At 39.7% G+C, this 23,478-nt stretch overlaps 3 protein-coding genes and 1 pseudogene across 4 annotated transcripts; all 4 read left to right on the forward strand.

Moving 5' to 3' along the window:
- Positions 1 to 560: 560 nt before the first annotated feature.
- Positions 561 to 3,184, forward strand: LOC307031514 (protocadherin gamma-A11-like; annotated as a pseudogene). The gene has a single exon. The product of its transcript is annotated as a protocadherin gamma-A11-like (transcript).
- Positions 3,185 to 5,288: 2,104 nt separating this feature from the next.
- Positions 5,289 to 8,369, forward strand: LOC307031509 (protocadherin beta-16-like). The gene has a single exon (XM_079668698.1). It carries the CDS (start codon positions 5,339 to 5,341, stop codon positions 7,754 to 7,756), a length of 2,418 nt encoding a protein of 805 aa, XP_079524824.1. The 5' UTR covers positions 5,289 to 5,338; the 3' UTR covers positions 7,757 to 8,369.
- Positions 8,370 to 10,511: 2,142 nt separating this feature from the next.
- LOC307033044 (protocadherin beta-15-like) lies at positions 10,512 to 17,710 on the forward strand (the record flags this gene model as incomplete). The annotated part of the gene is made up of 2 exons (XM_079671313.1): positions 10,512 to 11,264; positions 15,951 to 17,710. The coding sequence occupies exons 1-2, from the start codon at positions 10,607 to 10,609 to the stop codon at positions 17,708 to 17,710; spliced, it is 2,418 nt and encodes an 805-aa protein (XP_079527439.1). The 5' UTR covers positions 10,512 to 10,606.
- Positions 17,711 to 19,796: 2,086 nt separating this feature from the next.
- LOC307031522 (protocadherin beta-16-like) lies at positions 19,797 to 22,287 on the forward strand (the record flags this gene model as incomplete). Its single annotated transcript, XM_079668709.1, has 1 exon — positions 19,797 to 22,287. The coding sequence occupies exon 1, from the start codon at positions 19,891 to 19,893 to the stop codon at positions 22,285 to 22,287; it is 2,397 nt and encodes a 798-aa protein (XP_079524835.1). The 5' UTR covers positions 19,797 to 19,890.
- Between the last annotated feature and the right edge of the window lie 1,191 nt (positions 22,288 to 23,478).

The raw sequence follows: 23,478 nt of genomic DNA on the forward strand, positions 1-23,478 counted from the left end.
CAGTAGGTTTAATTGTATTGATATTACTGCTGAAATAATTACTTTACATAATTATGTTTTCAATCAGAACACTTTAAATAGTGGGTGACCAAAACTATACAAGAAGCTATTTAACAACATTGTCTTAACTTTTAATGATCCATCTTAACCTAGTAAGGTAGAAATGTGAAATAATTGGATCAAGGGAGGGAAAACTGACCAGTTTCATGTTTGAGTTTAGGCATATCAAAGCAATAAGGCAATATGTTTAAATGATACTTAAATGTAAACATATACATAAGCGGTTCACCTGTTAGTGATTGTTTAATGTCTATAATTTGTCAAGCCAATAATTATTGTTGGATTCATCCGCACTCTGTGTTTTACATTTCTAGGGGGCAAAGTAATCATATCTTGTATCGTTTGTTAGTCCCAAGGGCTCAGCTACTATAGTTAATGTTTATTTATTTTTGAAATATTTATCGTCATTGTTAAAGGTCGTTTTTAACGTGGTTCTCTTAGTATATTTATGTAAACACGACCAAATCCTACCTCACCATGTTGTACCTGGGAAGTACTCATGGTGTCAGTGTGTACTAGTAAACGAGAGGACACAGTCATTCTCCACCCTTCGGTCTCAGCACATTTAAAGCCTGGTTATGCTATTGTACCGTGGTTTACAAAAACACTTCGTGATATGAACGCAGTGTGAAGAGTGTGTATATTGGAGGAAATCACAGCTGTATTCTTGATTGATTTGGGACAAACTTGGAAGCAGTTCTTACTTGCAGTAACAATGGGAGGCAGCAGATTTGCGCTGCTCTATGGCGTTGCTTTTATTTTTCTCGGCCTCCACCCAGGCTATGGAGACGTGAGCTACTCTATCCCGGAGGAGATGAAACGTGGATCTGTAATTGGAAATATCGCTAAAGATCTTGGACTTGATTTGGGCAGATTGTCTGCCCGCAAGGCTCGCATTGATACCGAAGATAATGTCGTTAAGTACTGCGGTGTAAATCTCAACGCCGGAGATTTGATCGTACAGGAAAGGATTGACAGAGAAGGGCTCTGTGCAAAAAAGGCATCGTGTATTTTAAAACAGGAACTCGTGCTGGAAAATCCACTAGAACTGCACCGTATAAATATTCACGTTCAAGATATTAATGATAATTCACCGCAATTTAAAGAGGAGTCACTTAATTTTGAAATTCAGGAATCCGCACACAAGGGTGAACGTTTTCAATTGGACGAGGCACATGATGGAGACATTGGAGAAAATGCTGTTCAGAGCTACACACTGCAAGAGAATGACCATTTCAAACTAAATGTAAAGACAAAGGGTGGTGGTCGAAAATATGGTGAATTAGTTTTAGACAAAGAATTAGACAGAGAGGGAAAAGAAGAGATTATGTTTTTGCTTACCGCGTTTGATGGAGGCTCGCCTCAGAGATCAGGTACTGTAGTCATACACGTCACTGTGCTGGATGCTAATGATAATGTCCCAGTGTTTAGTCAGACCGTATATGAAGCCAGTCTTCCTGAAAACTCTCCTCAGGATACATTGGTGATCAGAGTAAGTGCAACTGATGCAGACGAAGGAATAAATGGTGAAGTAACCTATGGCTTTGATCATGTGTCAGTTGAAAACCAAGTTTTCTCTCTGGACCCTAAAACGGGAGAAGTTAAAGTGGCAAGATATATTGATTAGGAAAAAGAATCGTCTTATGAAATGCAAATTAGTGCTAAAGATGGTCTAGGGCTGGCATCATATGCAACGTTGTTGATTGAAATAACAGATATTAATGACAATGCCCCTGTAATATATTTAAAATACCTTACTAACCCTATACCAGAGAACGTGTCACCTGGTGCAGAGGTGGGCATATTTAACGTTCAGGATAGAGACTCTGAGAATAACAGACAGGTCCGCTGCTCCATTCAGCAAAACGTCCCTTTTAAGTTTGTTCATTCTATTAAAAACTATTATTCTCTGGTGACCACAGGACAACTGGACCGTGAACTAGTGTCTGATTACAACATTACAATCACTGCCACTGACGAGGGCTCTCCCCCTCTGTCCTCCTCTAAAACGGTTCAGTTATCTGTAGCAGACATCAACGACAACCCACCTGTGTTTGAGGAGCAGTCCTACAGCGCATATGTGACTGAAAACAACGAACCTGGTTCTACTTTATGTTCCGTTACTGCTCGAGACCCCGACTGGAGACAAAACGGTACGGTGATTTATTCTCTGTTACCCGGTGAGGTGAACGGTGCCCCGGTGTCCTCCTATCTGTCTGTTAACGGAGACACAGGGGTGATCCACGCAGTGGGGTCGTTTGATTATGAACAGTTCAGGAATTTTAAAGTCCAGGTAATGGCCAGAGACAACGGTTCTCCTCCGCTCAGCAGCAACGTGACCGTCAGTGTGTTCATATCGGATGTGAATGACAACTCTCCTCAGATACTGTACCCCGCCCCGGAGGGCAACTCCTTCATGATCGAGCTGGTCCCCAAAGCGGCACACGGAGGCTCTCTGGTGTCCAAGGTCATCGCGGTGGACGCGGACTCCGGACAGAACGCCTGGCTGTCCTATCATATAGTCAAATCCACTGATCCGGGACTTTTCACTATTGGTCTCCACAGCGGAGAGATCAGGACACAGCGGGACATTTCTGAGTCTAACAGCATGAAACAGAACCTTGTTGTGTCAGTGAAAGATAACGGACAGCCCTCTCTCTCTGCCACCTGCTCCATGTATTTACTTATCTCTGATAACTTGGCTGAAGTGCCAGAACTGAAGGATATTTCTTATGATGAGAAGAACTCCAAACTGACCTCTTATCTGATCATCGCGCTGGTGTCCGTGTCCACCTTTTTTCTCACCTTCATCATCATCATCCTGGGTGTGAGGTTTTGTCACAGGAAAAAGCCCAGACTGTTGTTTGATGGAGCAGTCGCCATCCCCAGCACTTATCTCCCTCCTAATTACGCAGATGTTGACGGAACAGGAACTTTACGCAGCGCTTACAATTATGACGCCTACCTGACAACAGGTTCCAGAACCAGTGACTTTAAGTTTGTGTCATCTTACAATGACAACACACTGCCTGCTGACCAGACTCTGAGGAAAAGCCCTTCAGACTTTGCTGAAGTGTTTGGAGACTGTGATTCTTCTCCTGAGGTAGGAATTATCGTCACTTAATGTTGACACCTATTTGCATCATGTGAACGAAGCTGTTCAGATACATTTTTGCCAATCTTTTTCTTTAAACGACCTTTTAAGACAATGTAAGGTACATCAAATGAATGACACTTTACAAGTAACTAGCATATTTTCTTGATGCACTCAAAGGGCTTAATGATGCATCAATATTTGACAGCATAGTTTCTACCATAGTAAGCAGGTGGTTAAAATGATTTGGTTATTTGACTATATGCTTTTTGAAATGACGTTAACTTAACTCTGTCCATGGTTCTGAAATCGGTTTGTTATTCAGTTATATTTTTAGGACTAATTTACTTCTATATTATACCTATTTTTTTATGTTCTTTTTGAGTTTACTTTATGTAAACGTGGTTATATATTTCATTTTCTGAATAATATTTTATCTCAACATATGCTAGTATCATTGTATTTATTAGTTTTTCTTATTTGGTTGAATCTTAGTTTCTTCTTTATAATTGGAGCTGATTACTTCTTATTGATATTGGGACACTGTGTTAGAGCACTAATACGTTGAAGGTTTTGCATTTGTTGTCCCGTATTCTGCTTGAGTATATTGTTCATTTGTGGTGTTTTAAAATAATGCTGGTTTTGCTGTTGAATGTGTAACACATACTTACATAATTTGGTAGATCATTTTAAAGGCTTTTGTATTCTTTCGTATTAATGTGTTTTTTTTATAGATATTGCATAATGAAAACTTAACTACAAAACTGTTGTGTCATTGACTTGCACTCTCAAACTGAGGTGATTTGAATACATTTGGATCTTCTAGAATACATTTATAAATCTCAAGATCTGCTTTATGAGGTACAGTTTTTGGTATATCTTAAGGCATACTTATCATAGCGAATAAACCTTTCTTGCCAATAATAATAGAGTAAACAAAAGTGCGTGAGAGAAGGACAAAGAATAATTTCTCTATTTAAATACAAAACATTTAAACCACATTTTTTATAAAGCGACATGCAGAACACCTTTAAATGTTGTTCTTAACATTACATTTCTTGTTTCCTGCATTTCACTTCTCTAATGTAACATTTGAAATGGTAGCATTGCTCTACTGATTTTATTAAAAGCTCTACAGCCTGTCTGAAAATATCAAATTTCGGAGTTAAATTAGCTTTTATTTTTAGACAATGTAGATGAAAGCACATAAAACTTCTTTGTTTTTGGGAGAAATATGTCTGATGTGTTGGTCTCCTGTAAGTTGCCCATCAATTCTGAAGTATACAGTCATGTGTCCATTAGATCTGCATTCATTACCATGCAGCGGTAATAGTGATTATTAAAGCTTTTGGTCATGTTGGAGGCACATATTGCTTCAATTTATAGTATTTTAAAGTCAAATGACCCTTCAGTAGGTTTAAGTGCAATGATATTACTGCTGAAATAGTTACTTTACCTGTTTTCAATCAGAACAATTTAAATAGTGGGCGACCAAAACTATACAAGAAGCTATTTAACAACATTGTCTTAACTTTAAATGATCCATTTTAACCCATTAAGGTGGAAATGGGAAATCATTGCATCAAGGGAGGGAAAACTGACCAGTTTCATGTTTGAGTTTAGGCATATCAAAGCAATAAGGCAATATGTTTAAATGATACGTAAATGTAAACATATAAAGAAGTGGTTCACCTGTTAGTGATTGTTTAATGTCTATAATTTGTCAAGCCAATAATTATTGTTGGATTCATCCGCACTCTGTGCTATTTTTATACATTTCTAGGGGGCAAAGTAATCATATGTTGTATCGTTTGTTAGTCCCAAGGGCTCAGCTACTATAGTTAATGTTTATTTATTTTTAAAATATTTATCGTCATTGTTGTTGTCATTTCTAACGTGGTTCTCTTAGTATCTATATGTAAACACGACCAAATCCTACCTCACCATGTTGTACCCAGAGAAGTACTCATGGTGTCAGTGTGTACTAGTAAACGAGAGGACACAGTCATTCTCCACCCTTCGGTCTCAGCACATTTAAAGCCTGGTTATGCTATTGTACCGTGGTTTACAAAAACGCTTCTTGATATGAACGCAGTGTGAAGAGTGTGTATATTGGAGGAAATCGCAGCTGTATTCTTGATTGATTTGGGACAAACTTGGAAGCAGTTCTTACTTGCAGTAACAATGGGATGCAGCAGATTTGCGCTGCTCTCCGGCGTTGCTTTTATTTTTCTCGGCCTACACCCTGGCTATGGAGACGTGAGCTATTCTATCCCGGAGGAGATGAAACGTGGATCTGTAATTGGAAATATCGCTAAAGATCTTGGACTTGATTTGGGCAGATTGTCTGCTCGCAAGGCCCGTATTGATACCGAAGATAATGTGGTTAAGTACTGCGGTGTAAATCTCAACACCGGAGAATTGATCGTACAGGAAAGGATTGACAGAGAAGGGCTCTGTGCAAAAAAGGCATCGTGTATTTTAAAACAGGAACTCGTACTGGAAAATCCGCTAGAACTGCACCGCCTTATTATTCACGTTCAAGATATTAATGATAATTCACCCCAATTTAAAGAGGAGTCTCTTCATTTTGAAATCCATGAATCAGCGGTCAAAGGTGCACATTTTCTCCTAGGGGAGGCGCATGATGGAGACATTGGAGAAAATACTGTTCAAAGCTACACACTTCAGCAGAACGATCATTTCAAATTAAATGTTAAGGCTAAATCAGGTGGACGAAAGTACTGCGAATTAGTTTTAGATAAAGAATTAGACAGAGAGGGTAACAACGACATCATGTTATTGCTTACCGCATTTGATGGAGGCTCTCCTCAGAAATCAGGTACCGTAGTCATTCATGTCACTGTGCTGGATGCTAATGATAATGTCCCAGTGTTTACACAGACCGTGTATAAAGCCAGTCTGCCTGAAAACTCTCCTCTGAATACATTGGTGATCACAGTGAGTGCAACTGATGCAGACGAAGGTTTAAATAGCGAAGTTACATATGGATTTGACCATGTTTCAGATGAAAATAGCAACGTGTTTTCTTTACACCCTAAATTGGGAGAGGTGAGAGTAGCTGAACATATTGATTATGAGAAAGTGGCATCCTATGAAATGCAAATAAGCGCGAAAGATGGTCTAGGATTAGTTTCTTACGCAACGTTACTGATTGAAATTATAGATGTTAATGATAACGCCCCTACAGTCTATTTAACATCTCTGACTAACCCCATACCTGAAAACGTGTCACCTGGTGCAGAGGTGGGCATCATTAACGTGCAGGATAGAGACTCTGAGAATAACAGACAGGTTCGCTGCTCCATTCAGCAAAACGTCCCTTTTAAGTTGGTTCCTTCTATTAAAAACTATTATTCTCTGGTGACCACAGGACAACTTGACCGTGAACTTGTGTCTGATTACAACATTACAATTATTGCCACTGATGAGGGCTCTCCCCCTCTGTCCTCCTCTAAAACTGTTCAGTTATCTGTAGCAGACATCAACGACAACCCACCTGTGTTTGAGGAGCAGTCCTACAGCGCATATGTGACTGAAAACAACGAACCTGGCTCCACTTTATGTTCCGTTACTGCTCGAGACCCCGACTGGAGACAAAACGGTACCGTGATTTATTCTCTGTTACCTGGTGAGGTGAACGGTGCCCCGGTGTCCTGCTATCTGTCTGTTAATGGAGACACGGGGGTGATGCACGCTGTGAGGTCACTTGATTATGAACACTTCAGGAGTTTTAAAGTCCACGTGATGGCCAGAGACAACGGTTCTCCTCCGCTCAGCAGCAACGTGACTATCAGTGTGTTCATATCGGATGTGAATGACAACTCTCCTCAGATACTGTACCCCGCCCTGGAGGGCAAGTCCTTCATGACCGAGCTGGTCCCCAAAGCTGCACACGGAGGCTCTCTTGTGTCCAAAGTGATCGCGGTGGACGCGGACTCCGGACAGAACGCCTGGTTGTCCTATCATATAGTCAAATCCACTGATCCGGGACTTTTCAGAATTGGTCTCCACAGCGGAGAGATCAGGACACAGCGGGACATTTCTGAGTCTGACAGCATGAAACAGAACCTTATTGTGTCAGTGAAAGATAATGGACAGCCCTCTCTCTCTGCCACCTGCTCCATGTATTTACTTATCTCTGATAACTTGGCTGAGGTGCCAGAACTGAAGGATATTTCTTATGATGAGAAGAACTCCAAACTGACCTCATATCTGATCATCGCGCTGGTGTCAGTGTCCACCTTTTTCCTCACCTTCATCATCATCATCCTCGGTGTGAGGTTTTGTCGCAGGAGAAAGCCCAGACTGTTGTTTGATGGAGCAGTCGCCATCCCCAGCGCTTATCTCCCTCCTAATTACGCAGATGTTGACGGAACAGGAACTTTACGCAGCGCTTACAATTATGACGCCTACCTGACAACAGGTTCTAGAACCAGTGACTTTAAGTTTGTGTCATCTTACAATGACAACACACTGCCTGCTGACCAGACTATGAGGAAAAGCCCTTCAGACTTTGCTGAAGTGTTTGGAGATTGTGATTCTTCTCCTGAGGTAGGGCCATGTATCATTACATCATAGTCGTGTTCATCATCCTGAAAAATGTATTTACCCACCATGTATTTGTTGCACAGTTATATTCTAAGGTTGTGAGTAAATATACATATTTATAGTATTCTTTAACAACACATATGATGCCCTAGTTACCATTAAACATTCTGAGCAATTTATCTTCAGTTGAACTTGCCTTTTATCTTCCCACATGATTGCCAATCATGCTATATAAATCATGGTTCTGAAATCGGTTTGTTATTCAGTTATATTTTTAGGGCTAATTTACTTCTATATTATACATTTCTTTTTTTTTCTTTTTATATTTAACTTGGTTGTATATTTCATTTTCTGAATGATGAATTAAGTCAACATTTACTAGTATCATTGTATTTATTTGATTGAATCGTGGTTTCTTCTTTATAATTGGAACTGATTACATCTTATTGATATTGGGACACGATGTTAGAGCACTAATACGTTGAAGGTTTTGCATTTGTTGTCCCTTATTCTGCTTGAGTATATTGTTCATTTGTGGTGTTTTTCAATGATGCTGGTTTTGCTGTTGAATGTGTTTTGTCTTAAATCAATCTGTACACATACTTACATAATTTGGTAGATCATTTTAAAGGCTTTTGTATGATTTCGTTTTAATGTGTTTTTCTATTGCATAATGAAAACCTAATTACAAAACTGTTGTTTCATTGACTTGCACTCTCAAACTGAGGTGCTTTAAATACATTTTGATCTTCTAGAATACATTTATAAATCTCAAGATATGCTTAATGAGATACAGTTTTTGGCTTATATGTCTTAAGGCATATGTATCATAGCGAATAAACCTTTCTCGCCAGTAATAATAGAGTACACAAAAGTGCGCGGGAGAGGGACAAAGAATAATTTCTTTATTTAAATACAAAACATTTAAACCACGTTTTTTATAAAGTGACATGCAGAACACCTTTAACCCTTAGATGCATAAGTGGGTATTTTTGGACCCGGTGAGGTGGTTTTCTTTAAGTATCTTTGTAATTACATTTTTTTATCATTTCATATTCCAGCTATTCCTCAAAAAACATGTTTTGGATAACATACCATTCACATTTTAAATTTACATTTTAAGAAATTGTAGTTTTTGTATTACCACCCCAAGCTTCCAAAAGTGGGTCAAAAATGACCTGCATGCATTTTCTATGGAATGCTATGGGAACCTTTGATTCTTATCACCTGTGGCTGTCAGGCATACATTCACTGTAGACCACAGACTACATCACAAGTGACACCTCTCAGGAAGATTATTTTACACAGCAAGATCTGATACCTGTCAGTATGATAATAATAATAATAATAATAATAATAATAATAATAATAATAATAATAATAATTATAATTATAAGGGCTATGAGTAGACAAGAGGAGAAGATATGAGTTTTTAAAAGGGACTGGAATACTGTGAGGGTCTCAGAATAGCGGAGATATTTGCATCAGTATGTTCAAACCGTTTTTTTCAAAATGTAAAAAAAAATTATAAAATTATAAATTGTGAAAAATTCAAAATAAAATATTTCTAATGTGAACCAAAATATAATACTAAATATTATACAAGTGATTTTTCTTAACCAAAATTACAAACATGGCATAAAAACACATTATTCTAATACGGGTCCTTTTAGACCCACTTATGGAAGATAGGGTCCAGTCACTCGTGCATCTAAGGGTTAAATGCTGTTCTTAACATTAGATTTCTAGTTTCCTGCATTTCACTTCTCTACTATGACATTTGAAATGGTAGCATTGCTCTACTGATTTTAATAAAAAGCTGTGCAGCCTGTCTGAAAAGCTCAAATTTAGGAGTTAAATCAGCTTTTATTTTTAGACAATGTAGATTAAAGCACATACAACTTCTTTATTTTTGGGAGAAATATGTCGGAGGTTTTGGTCTCCTGTAAGTTGCCCATACATTCTGAAGTACATAGTCATGTGTCCATTAGATATGCATTCATTACCATGCAATATTAGTAATAGTGATTATTAAAGCTTTTGGTCATGTTGGAGGACACATTGCTTCAATTTATTTTATTTTAAAGTCAAATGACCCTTCAGTAGGTTTAATTGTATTGATATTACTGCTGAAATAATTACTTTACATAATTATGTTTTCAATCAGAACACTTTAAATAGTGGGTGACCAAAACTATACAAGAAGCTATTTAACAACATTGTCTTAACTTTAAATGATCCATCTTAACCCATTAAGGTGGAAATGGGAAATAATTGGATCAAGGGAGGGAAAACTGACCAGTTTCATGTTTGAGTTTAGGCATATCAAAGCATTAAGGCAATATGTTTAAATGATAGGTAAATGTAAACATATAAAGAAGCGGTGCACCTGTTAGTGATTCTTTAATGTCTATAATTTGTCAAGCCAATAATTATTGTTGGATTCATCCGCACTCTGTGCTATTGTTTTACATTTCTAGGGGGCAAAGTAAACATATCTTGTATCGTTTGTTAGTCCCAAGGGCTAAACGACTATAGTTAATGTTTATTTATTTTTGAAATATTTACCGTCATTGTTAAAGGTAGTTTTTAACGTGGTTCTCTTAGTATCTATGTAAACACGACCAAATCCTACATCACCATGTTGTACCCAGAGAAGTACTCATGGTGTCAGTGTGTACTAGTAAACGAGAGGACACAGTCATTCTCCACCCTTCGGTCTCAGCACATTTAAAGCCTGGTTATGCTATTGTACCGTGGTTTACAAAAACGCTTCGTGATATGAACGCAGTGTGAAGAGTGTGTATATTGGAGGAAATCACAGCTGTATTCTTGATTGATTTGGGACAAACTTGGAAGCAGTTCTTACTTGCAGTAACAATGGGAGGCAGCAGATTTGCGCTGCTCTATGGCGTTGCTTTTATTTTTCTCGGCCTCCACCCAGGCTATGGAGACGTGAGCTACTCTATCCCGGAGGAGATGAAACGTGGATCTGTAATTGGAAATATCGCAAAAGATCTTGGACTTGATTTGGGCAGATTGTCTGCTCGCAAGGCTCGCATTGATACCGAAGATAATGTCGTTAAGTACTGCGGTGTAAATCTCAACACCGGAGATTTGATCGTACAGGAAAGGATTGACAGAGAAGGGCTCTGTGCAAAAAAGGCATCGTGTATTTTAAAACAGGAACTCGTGCTGGAAAATCCACTAGAACTGCACCGTATAAATATTCACGTTCAAGATATTAATGATAATTCACCGCAATTTAAAGAGGAGTCACTTAATTTTGAAATTCAGGAATCCGCACACAAGGGTGAACGTTTTCAATTGGACGAGGCACACGATGGAGACATTGGAGAAAATGCTGTTCAGGGCTACACACTGCAAGAGAATGACCATTTCAAACTAAACGTAAAGACAAAGGGTGGTGGTCGAAAATATGGTGAATTAGTTTTAGACAAAGAATTAGACAGAGAGGGAAAAGAAGAGATTATGTTTTTGCTTACCGCGTTTGATGGAGGCTCTCCTCAGAGATCAGGTACTGTAGTCATACACGTCACTGTGCTGGATGCTAATGATAATGTCCCAGTGTTTAGTCAGGCCGTATATGAAGCCAGTCTTCCTGAAAACTCTCCTCAGGATACATTGGTGATCAGAGTAAGTGCAACTGATGCAGACGAAGGAATAAATGGTGAAGTAACCTACGGCTTTGATCATGTGTCAGTTGAAAACCAAGTTTTCTCTCTGGACCCTAAAACGGGAGAAGTTAAAGTGGCAAGATATATTGATTATGAAAAAGAATCGTCTTATGAAATGCAGATTAGTGCTAAAGATGGTCTAGGGCTGGCATCATATGCAACGTTGTTGATTGAAATAACAGATATTAATGACAATGCCCCTGTAATATATTTAAAATACCTTACTAACCCTATACCAGAGAACGTGTCACCTGGTGCAGAGGTGGGCATATTTAACGTGCAGGATAGAGACTCTGAGAATAACAGACAGGTCCGCTGCTCCATTCAGCAAAACGTCCCTTTTAAGTTTGTTCATTCTATTAAAAACTATTATTCTCTGGTGACCACAGGACAACTGGACCGTGAACTAGTGTCTGATTACAACATTACAATCACTGCCACTGACGAAGGCTCTCCCCCTCTGTCCTCCTCTAAAACTGTTCAGTTATCTGTAGCCGACATCAACGACAACCCACCTGTGTTTGAGGAGCAGTCCTACAGCGCATATGTGACTGAAAACAACGAACCTGGTTCTACTTTATGTTCCGTTACTGCTCGAGACCCCGACTGGAGACAAAACGGTACGGTGATTTATTCTCTGTTACCCGGTGAGGTGAACGGTGCCCCGGTGTCCTCCTATCTGTCTGTTAACGGAGACACAGGGGTGATCCACGCAGTGGGGTCGTTTGATTATGAACAGTTCAGGAATTTTAAAGTCCAGGTGATGGCCAGAGACAACGGTTCTCCTCCGCTCAGCAGCAACGTGACCGTCAGTGTGTTCATATCGGATGTGAATGACAACTCTCCTCAGATACTGTACCCCGCCCCGGAGGGCAACTCCTTCATGACCGAGCTGGTCCCCAAAGCTGCACACGGAGGCTCTCTGGTGTCCAAAGTGATCGCGGTGGACGCGGACTCCGGACAGAATGCCTGGCTGTCCTATCATATACTCAAATCAACTGATCCGGGACTTTTCACTATTGGTCTCCACAGCGGAGAGATCAGGACACAGCGGGACATTTCTGAGTCTGACAGCATGAAACAGAACCTTATTGTGTCAGTGAAAGATAACGGACAGCCCTCTCTCTCTGCCACCTGCTCCATGTATTTACTTATCTCTGATAACTTGGCTGAGGTGCCAGAACTGAAGGATATTTCTTACGATGAGAAGAATTCCAAACTGACCTCATATCTGATCATCGCGCTGGTGTCAGTGTCCACCTTTTTTCTCACCTTCATCATCATCATTCTGGGTGTGAGGTTTTGTCGCAGGAGAAAGCCCAGACTGTTGTTTGATGGAGCAGTCGCCATCCCCAGCGCTTATCTCCCTCCTAATTACGCAGATGTTGACGGAACAGGAACTTTACGCAGCACTTACAATTATGACGCCTACCTGACAACAGGTTCCAGAACCAGTGACTTTAAGTTCGTGTCATCTTACAATGACAACACACTGCCTGCTGACCAGACTCTGAGGAAAAGCCCTTCAGACTTTGCTGAAGTGTTTGGAGACTGTGATTCTTCTCCGGAGGTAGGGCCATGTAGCATATAATCATGTTCATTATCTTATAGAAAGTTGTATTTACTCACCACTTCTATTCTATGGTTTTGAGTAAATAGTCTAATTTATAGTATTCTTTAAAAAAAAAAACATATGGTTCCTAAATTAGAAGTTACAAATATATTATATTTTGTTTTGATTTCCTTTTTTAGTTTAATTTATCTAAACTTGGTTTGATATTGCATTTTCTCAATGTTATTCGATTTTGACGTTCGCCATACTTTATTTATTTGTTATTCGTATTTGATTGAATTGTAGTTACTTATTTTTAATATACATTGGAGGTGATTACTTCTCATTGATATTGAGACACTGTGTTAGAGCAGAGTTGAATAATTATTAGGCCATTAGATCTGTATTCATTACAATGCAGTAATATTGATTAAAAACGTTTTTGGTCAGTTGGAGGCACAAATTGCTTCAATGTATATGTTATACTCAAAGGACCCTTCAGGTTTAATTTAATTGATAATACTGCTGACATATTTAGTTTACATATGTTTTTCTTCAATCGGAACAATTAAAATATTGTTTGAAAACCACTATACAAGAAGATATTTAATAACATTGTCTTAACTTGAAATAATCCCATCTCAACCCATTAAGGTGGGAAAGGGAAGGAAGTACATCAAGGGAGGGAAAACTGAGCAGTTATATGTTTGAGTTAGGGACAACATTTAGGGATATCAAAGCTTTCATGTTAAAAGTATACACAATAAGATGCGGTTCACCTCTTAGTGATTGTTTTATGTCTATAGTTGGACAAGCCAAGAATTATTTTGTATTGTTTTGGAAACAGTTTGACTTGAATTCATCCCCACCTTGTGTTGCTATTCTTTTAAATCGCTAGGGGGCAAAGTTATCATATGTATGTTAGTGCCATGGGAAAGCTGCTACATATATTTTATATGGACTAATGACACACCCTTCATCATTACATTTGTGATTATCATCCTGAGGTGGCTGCAATTTTCTTCCCTGCTTATTACAGAAGCATTTTTTCTTTCTTTTGACTGTTTAGAGGTACAGTATACGCACAGCCACAGATCTTGAAGTGTACCCAGAGAGTTCATCTTTACTTTCAAAGCGCAACATTTTTCCTCAATTTTCCAAACACATCCTATTGATGCACCAACAACATGTAGTGAAATGTATTTGTATTCAAGAATCGGTTGTTACAATATCAATGTAACTTCTTACATTTGTTCAGATATGTTCTACTGCTTAGGTATGGACCTTTCGCCCTTTCAGTAAACAGGTTTTTAATACATCTCTCATAAGGCAATACTTGTATCTGACAGTTTGCTTTTTTCGTCATACAAAATGAGCCAATAATAGAAATGATATGGGAACCTACATCAGATACAACTTTTTTCTCGAAGAAAAAAATGACTGCATTGTTTAAGCCTGATAGGGTCCGAGGCTTGGTCTGTTATAACCTGGAGAATATCTGCCATCCATTGTTCAGGGTGCAACTTGTATGTTTATTATTACAAATGTGAGGCAGTTATTTATGTTGTCTTGTAGACCTGCCCTGTAGACCGATAACTAGTACGCATTTGAGTTTCCTTAATTATTCCCATCTTTGTGGCTGCATGTTTTTGGTGAACTCTGAATAAGAAACTGATTTGGAAAGATACGGAGAGAATGTAGCACGCTTTTTCAAACATATGATTTAATTTATTGTTTTCACTTTTGGATCTATCTGTCTATCGTTTTGTTTCATTGGGCTGTGATTTGAGTGAGCAGTCCTTTGCAGTAATCAGTATGCTTACTTTTATAAGGGGTGATGATATCTTTACACATTTCAACAGATTTTATGACATTTTGTTTTGGTTCCTCTGTGCCTTAGTCTACCAGGTCAGTGACCTGTCAGAGACATATGTTTGCGTAATATTATTTCATTAGGAGACTTGACCTTTTTTTCCCCTTTAAAGATATGTCCACGTTACATTTATGTTGTTTATTGTGTTGTGACAGTGCAGGAAAGTGAAATGATTTTGATATCACCAGTTTATCAGATGAATATCTCATTTGTTCTTTCATATAATTGAAACTACTATTACTAGTTTAAGTCTATTTCTTTATTCAACGCATGGTGTCGCTATTGGCCAGGCTACGTGAAACATTACATCTCCACCCTTTGGCAGGAGACAACTGAACGGGTAATTTTTCAGTTGATGTTGTTCCGTGGAGGAAGTCAGAGTTACATCGTTTTTCTCTTGATTTTACTGGATGATCCCTATTGAATTTGCAATATTAGCGAAAACCGTTTCATTTCTAACACACATCGTCATGATGGAGCTCAGACTGAGCTACTTCGTTTTTTTTCTATTGTTGAAACACGTGAATGGGGACGTGAGCTATTCCTTTCAAGAGGAAATGAAGCGTGGATCCGTTATTGGGAATATAGCGAAGGATCTTAACCTGGAATCGAGTAAATTGTCTACTAGGAATGTCCGCATTGATGCCACAGGAAACCGCAAACGTTATTGTGACATCAATCTCAGCAACGGAGATTTAATTGTTGCCGACAGGATCGACCGGGAGGAGCTTTGTGGAGAAAAGCTGTCGTGTGTAATAAAACGCGATATTGTTTTGGAGAATCCCCTAGAACTGCATCTGCTCACTCTACACGTTCAAGACATTAATGATAACTCGCCACAATTTAAAGAAGAATCAATAAGTATAGAAATCCGTGAGTCGGCAGACAGGGGGGCTCGTTTTGTGCTAGAGGAGGCACACGATGCGGATGTAGGGCAGAATTCAGTTCAGCAGTACAGCCTCAAAAATAATGATAATTTCATTTTGTCTGTTGATGGAAACTCAATAGAGCTTGTTCTTGAAAAGGAACTTGATCGTGAAAAACAACAAGAGATCCATTTGCTCCTCACAGCTTTAGATGGAGGCTCTCCTCAGAGATCAGGTACTGTAGTCATACACGTCACTGTGCTGGATGCTAATGATAACGCCCCAGTGTTTAGCCAGAACGTCTATAAAGCCAGTCTGCCTGAAAACTCTCCTGTAGACACTGTAGTTGTCACAGTGAGCGCTACTGATGCAGACGAGGGAGTCAACGGAGATGTCACGTATGAATTTGGACATGTGACTGAAGATGTAAAGAGAGTTTTTAGTATTGACCGTAAAATCGGAGAAATAAAAGTGAATGGTCTAATTGACTTTGAGGCTGCGATGACATATGATTTGCGCATTAAAGCAAAAGACGGATTGGGATTGTCGTCTTATACAAAGGTAACAGTTGCCGTCACAGATGTGAATGACAACACACCTATAATCTATGTGAAATCTCTGACAAATCCAGTGCCTGAGAACGTGTCACCTGGTTCAGAGGTGGGCATCATTAACGTGCAGGATGCAGATTCGGAATATAACCAACAGATCCGTTGCTCCATTCGGAATAATGCCCCTTTTAAATTGGTTCCTTCTATTAAAAACTATTATTCTCTGGTGACCACAGGACAACTGGACCGTGAACTAGTGTCTAATTACAACATTACAATCACTGCCACTGACGAGGGCTCTCCCCCTCTGTCCTCCTCTAAAACTGTTCAGTTATCTGTAGCAGACATCAACGACAACCCACCTGTGTTTGAGGAGCAGTCCTACAGCGCATATGTGACTGAAAACAACAAACCTGGCTCCACTTTATCTTCAGTTACTGCTCGAGACCCCGACTGGAGACAAAACGGTACCGTGATTTATTCTATGTTACCCGGTGAGGTGAACGGTGCCCCGGTGTCCTCCTATCTGTCTGTTAACGGAGACACGGGGGTGATCCACGCTGTGAGGTTGTTTGATTTTGAACAGTTCAGGAGTTTTAAAGTCCACGTGATGGCCAGAGACAACGGTTCTCCTCCGCTCAGCAGCAACGTGACCGTCAGTGTGTTCATATTGGATGTGAATGACAACTCTCCTCAGATACTGTACCCCGCCCCGGAGGGCAACTCCTTCATGACCGAGCTGGTCCCCAAAGCTGCACACGGAGGCTCTCTGGTGTCCAAAGTGATCGCGGTGGACGCGGACTCTGGACAGAATGCATGGCTGTCCTATCATATAGTCAAATCCACTGATCCGGGACTTTTCACTATTGGTCTCCACAGCGGAGAGATCAGGACACAGCGGGACATTTCTGAGTCTGACAGCATGAAACAGAACCTTATTGTGTCAGTGAAAGATAATGGACAGCCCTCTCTCTCTGCCACCTGCTCCATGTATTTACTTATCTCTGATAACTTGGCTGAGGTGCCAGAATTGAAGGATATTTCTTACAATGAGAAGAACTCCAAACTGACCTCTTATCTGATCATCGCGCTGGTGTCCGTGTCCACTTTTTTTCTCACCTTCATCATCATCATCCTGGGTGTGAGGTTTTGTCGCAGGAGAAAGCCAAGACTGTTGTTTGATGGAGCAGTCGCCATCCCCAGCGCTTATCTCCCTCCTAATTACGCAGATGTTGACGGCACAGGAACTTTACGCAGCGCTTACAATTATGACGCCTACCTGACAACAGGTTCTAGAACCAGTGACTTTAAGTTTGTGTCATCTTACAATGACAACACACTGCCTGCTGACCAGACTCTGAGGAAAAGCCCTTCAGACTTTGCTGAAGTGTTTGGGGATTGTGATTCTTCTCCTGAGGTAGGGCCATATATCATATCATCATAGTCGTGTCAATCATCCTGAAAAAAGTTGTATTTACTCACGACTTATATTCTGTGGTTGTTAGTACTGTATGTAGACTTAATTAGAGTGTTCTTTGAAAAAAAACATATTGTGTCTAAATTAGTTGGATGTCCTACATGATGTCCCTTTATGCTCTAGGAATCCCTTGACATTACGTTAACTCTGTCCATGGTGCTGAAATTGGTTTGACAGTAGGTTTTATTTTTAGGGCTAATTTAGAAAAAGATTGTATGTTTTGATTGATTTACTTCTTGAGTTTCATTCATCTAAACTTGCTTATATATTGTTATTTGTTGTTGATATTCACTGCATTTTATTTATGTGTTACTCTTATTTGATTGAATCGCAGGGACTTCTTTATTAAATACATTGGAGCTGATTACTTCTTATCAATATTTAGACACTGTGTTAGAGCACCAATTAATTGAAGGTTTCGCATATGCTCTCCTTTCTGCTTGAGTATATTGTTCTAATTTGGAATATCATTTCCCAGGCTTTTGTATGATTTCGTATGAATGCGTTTTACTTGATAGATATTGTATTTTGTTGTCCATGTGAAAACCTAATTACAAAACTTTTGATCAAAAACTTTCACTCTCAATATGAGGTGCTTTGAATACATTCTGTGTTCCCAGAATACATTTATCGTCATCAAAGGATTTGCTTTATATACTGGCCTGAGGTAGGGGGGATATTATCAGGCACATTGTCATATAGAAATTAAACTTTTCCTGACAGTAATAATTGAGTATACAAAAGTGCACAAGAGAGGGAAAAATAATAGTCTCTACATTTAAAGGCATACAATTGCAACCATGTTTTTTGATATATCACCTAGCAGAATCAGTTTTGATTTTCATGTCAGAAGTAGATAATGTCTTTAGTGATGCATTTAACCTATCCTATTTAACATTTATAATGGTAGCATTGTCCTAATGATCTTCTTTTCTTTTCTTTTTTTAAGTTGGCGGTTAGCCTGTTTAAAAGTATGTCAAATGTAAGAGTTAAATCAGGGAACATATGTCCCATGTCTAAAGCTTTGTTGCAAAAATATTAATGTTCCTTTATTGGTGTTTAAATTACCAACAACAATTAAAACATGTTGCTTTTTATTTGTTTACTGGGTGGATTCGATAATACAAATACTTTCTTTTTTGGAGGAATTATGTGTGATGTTTTTGTCTCCAAGTTGATTAAAAAACCTTCAGTATACAGTCATTATTCCATTCGATCTGTAGTCATTACCATGCAGTAATAAAGTAAACAACCTTTTGGTCTAATGAATGGAGGCACACATTGCTTTAAGTAAAAGTCTTTGAAGACAAATTAAGCTTTGGTTTAAAGTCATTGATCATAATGCTGACATAATTAGTTAGCATATGCTTTCAATCGGAACCATGGAAGACTGTCCACAAATAGTTTACAAGAAGATATTTAAAAACAGTGACTTAACTTTAAATGATCCCATTTACCCATTAAGGTGACAATGGGAGGGAAGTGGATCTAGGGTGGGAAAACAGACCCGTTTCATGTGTGAGTTAGGGACATAATAATATGTAGGGATATCAAAGCCTTTAAGGCATGTTAACATGTTGTGCACTAGTAAACACATATAACATGCATCCCAGCTTAGTGATTATTATTTGTTGACATACCAAAGATTATTTGAAGAATCTGATTGTTTTGGCTGACGTTAGAATCGTTTTATTTCCAAACCGACTCATTTATTGCTTTTTTTATGGTTAGGGGGCAAAGTAGCTAGTCATAAAACGTTTGTCCCAAAGGGTAAAACCACTATTGTTATTTTTGATATTTTGTAAATATTTGTCATTATTGTTCTTATTGTTGTTGTTGTTGTTGTTGTTGTTGTCATTTTTAACATGGTTCTGTTACCTATTTAAACAAGACACAAATTATACCCCACCATGTCATACCCAGAGAAGTACTCATGGTGTCAGTGTGTACCAGAAAATGAGAGGGCACGGTCATTCTCTACCCTTCCGTCTCAGCAAATGTAAAGCCTGATTGTGGTTTTAACACTGGTTGACAAAAACGCTTCGTGATAAGACCGCAGAGTCTATATTTACTGGAGAAAGTCACAGCTGTGTCTTTGATCATTTTGGGAATACTTTGTAACAGTAGCGTTCATCCTCGCAGTGACAATGGGGTGCAGCAGATTTGCGCTGCTCCACGGCCTTGCTTTTATTTTTCTTCGCCTCCACCACGTCAATGGAGACGTGAGCTACTCTATCCCGGAGGAGATGAAACGTGGATCTGTAATTGGAAATATTGCTAAAGATATGGGCCTTGATTTGGGCAAATTGTCTGCTCGCAAGGCCCGTATCAACGCTGAAGATGATAACGTCAAGTACTGCGGTGTAAATCTCAACACCGGAGATTTGATCGTACAGGAAAGGATTGACAGAGAGGGGCTCTGTTCCAAAAGGGCTTCGTGTGTTATAAAACAGGAACTCGTGCTTGAAAATCCGCTAGAACTGCACCGCATTAGTATTCACGTTCAAGATATTAATGACAATTCACCGCAATTTAAAGAGGAGTCACTTCATTTTGAAATTCGTGAATCAGCGGTCAAAGGTGCACATTTTCTCCTAGGGGAGGCGCATGATGGAGACATTGGAGAAAATACTGTTCAAAGCTACACACTTCAGCAGAACGATCATTTCAAATTAAATGTTAAGGCTAAATCAGGCGGACGAAAGTACTGCGAATTAGTTTTAGATAAAGAATTAGACAGAGAGGATAACAACGATATCATGTTATTGCTTACCGCATTTGATGGAGGCTCTCCTCAGAAATCAGGTACCGTAGTCATTCATGTCACTGTGCTGGATGCTAATGATAATGTCCCAGTGTTTACACAGACCGTGTATAAAGCCAGTCTGCCTGAAAACTCTCCTCTGGATACATTGGTGATCACAGTGAGTGCAACTGATGCAGACGAAGGTTTAAATAGCGAAATTACATATGGATTTGACCATGTTTCAGATGAAAATAGCAACGTGTTTTCTTTACACCCTAAATTGGGAGAGGTGAGAGTAGCTGAACATATTGATTATGAGAAAGTGGCATCCTATGAAATGCAAATAAGCGCAAAAGATGGTCTAGGATTAGTTTCTTACGCAACGTTACTGATTGAAATTACAGATGTTAATGATAACGCCCCTACAGTCTATTTAACATCTCTGACTAACCCCATACCTGAAAACGTGTCACCTGGTGCAGAGGTGGGCATCATTAACGTGCAGGATAGAGACTCTGAGGATAACAGACAGGTCCGCTGCTCCATTCAGCAAAACGTCCCTTTTAAGTTGGTTCCTTCTATTAAAAACTATTATTCTCTGGTGACCACAGGACAATTGGACCGTGAACTTGTGTCTGATTACAACATTACAATCACTGCCACTGACGAAGGCTCTCCCCCTCTGTCCTCCTCTAAAACTGTTCAGTTATCTGTAGCAGACATCAACGACAACCCACCTGTGTTTGAGGAGCAGTCCTACTGCGCATATGTGACTGAAAACAACAAACCTGGCTCCACTCTATGTTCCGTTACGGCTCGAGACCCCGACTGGAGACAAAACGGTACCGTGATTTATTCTATGTTACCCGGTGAGGTGAACAGTGCCCCGTTGTCCTCCTATCTGTCTGTTAACGGAGACACGGGGGTGATGCACGCTGTCAGGTCGTTTGATTATGAACAGTTTAGGAGTTTTAAAGTCCACGTGATGGCCAGAGACAACGGTTCTCCTCCGCTCAGCATCAACGTGACCGTCAGTGTGTTCATATCGGATGTGAATGACAACTCTCCTCAGATACTGTACCCCGCCCCGGAGGGCAACTCCTTCATGACCGAGCTGGTCCCCAAAGCTGCACACGGAGGCTCTCTTGTGTCCAAAGTGATCGCGGTGGACGCGGACTCCGGACAGAACGCCTGGCTGTCCTATCATATAGTCAAATCCACTGATCCGGGACTTTTCACTATTGGTCTCCACAGCGGAGAGATCAGGACACAGCGGGACATTTCTGAGTCTGACAGCATGAAACAGAACCTTATTGTGTCAGTGAAAGATAACGGACAGCCCTCTCTCTCTGCCACCTGCTCCATGTATTTACTTATATCTGATAACTTGGCTGAGGTGCCAGAACTGAAGGACATTTCTTATGATGAGAAGAACTCCAAACTGACCTCTTATCTGATCATCGCGCTGGTGTCAGTGTCCACCTTTTTTCTCACCTTCATCATCATCATCCTGGGTGTGAGGTTTTGTCGCAGGAGAAAGCCCAGACTGTTGTTTGATGGAGCAGTTGCCATACCCAGCGCTTATCTCCCTCCTAATTACGCAGATGTTGACGGAACAGGAACTTTACGCAGCGCTTACAATTATGACGCCTACCTGACAACAGGTTCTAGAACCAGTGACTTTAAGTTTGTGTCATCTTACAATGACAACACACTGCCTGCTGACCAGACTCTGAGGAAAAGCCCTTCAGACTTTGCTGAAGTGTTTGGAGATTGTGATTCTTCTCCTGAGGTATGAATTGTTGTCACCTAATGTTGACATATTTGCATCATGTGAACCAAGCTGTTCAGATAAAATGTTGCCGTTCTTTTTCTTTAAATGACAATTTAAGACAATGTAATATCGATCAAATTAATGACACTGTACAAGTAACTAAGAGCTTTACTTGATGCACTCAAAGGGCTTAATGATGCATCAATATTTGACAGCAAAGTGTACCGTAAGCAGGCGTTTCAAATAATTTTGTGATTGAAGTAGAGGTTTTATTAAAATAAATTCATTATTATTGAAAACATTTATTTCTGTCAAAAGCAGCCCATCCCTTTTATTCGTTTTATTTGTTTTTAAACAGCTAAAAGCAACCAAGTATCACGGCCAGACGTGTATAGTATATGTCACATTGGTCCACGCTGGGAGACATCATGATGACACGGTTTCACCCCGCCAGAGGGGTTGTATTTCTTGGTATTGTTTCGGTCAAGGAAATGTATATATACTATGTATATGTAGCCGGCGCTACTGTTTTCTGGATTAGCAGATCATTTTGTCACGTGGCTGGTCCGCCACTGCCCCTTCTTTAGTCAGCTGGCCCTTCCATATAAGGAAAACGCCGCAGCCGTACGTAGTTCAGCACCTCCCGCTACACTTTAAATGACCACTGACACCGCAACCAAATCAGCTGTGACTATTATGAGTGTGTTCTTGTTCCGGTCATCGTTGTCTGGCTGATAGGCGTGTATTCCCCCTATATGAAGTTGCTGTTAGGACTTGTAACATTCAGTGTGCCACTAAAATGTTAACATGTGGCCTGTAAACGCCAGGCTTCTTGACAGCCCTGCAGCAGAGACTGTGTAGAGAATCACCGTTGCAGAGGTGTCCAGTGAGGCGATATTTGAGTTGATGCGTTTGCATCAGAGGTAGGATATTAATTGTATGTAGGCTACATTGACGGACATTCGTCTTAATACAATTTCTAATCTCCTTTCTTCATTTATTTTAGGATTAGTTTGCTACTGTTTTGCCTTTCCTTTTCTTGATCTTAGGTTCTAGCTGTATTTTACCATGCCTACAGGCTATTTGTTGCCTAAGTATTGATGTGCCTGCCTTCTATGTGTTGCTGATTGACTAGTTTGTTGTATTGTGTAAAAACTAGTGATTACGTCTTTACAGCTACATCACACTCCTTGTAACGACCCACCCTGTCCCACA

This window comes from Notothenia rossii (genome assembly GCF_949606895.1).
Source record: "Notothenia rossii genome assembly, chromosome: 3".
In the NCBI taxonomy this organism is placed as follows: domain Eukaryota; kingdom Metazoa; phylum Chordata; class Actinopteri; order Perciformes; family Nototheniidae; genus Notothenia; species Notothenia rossii.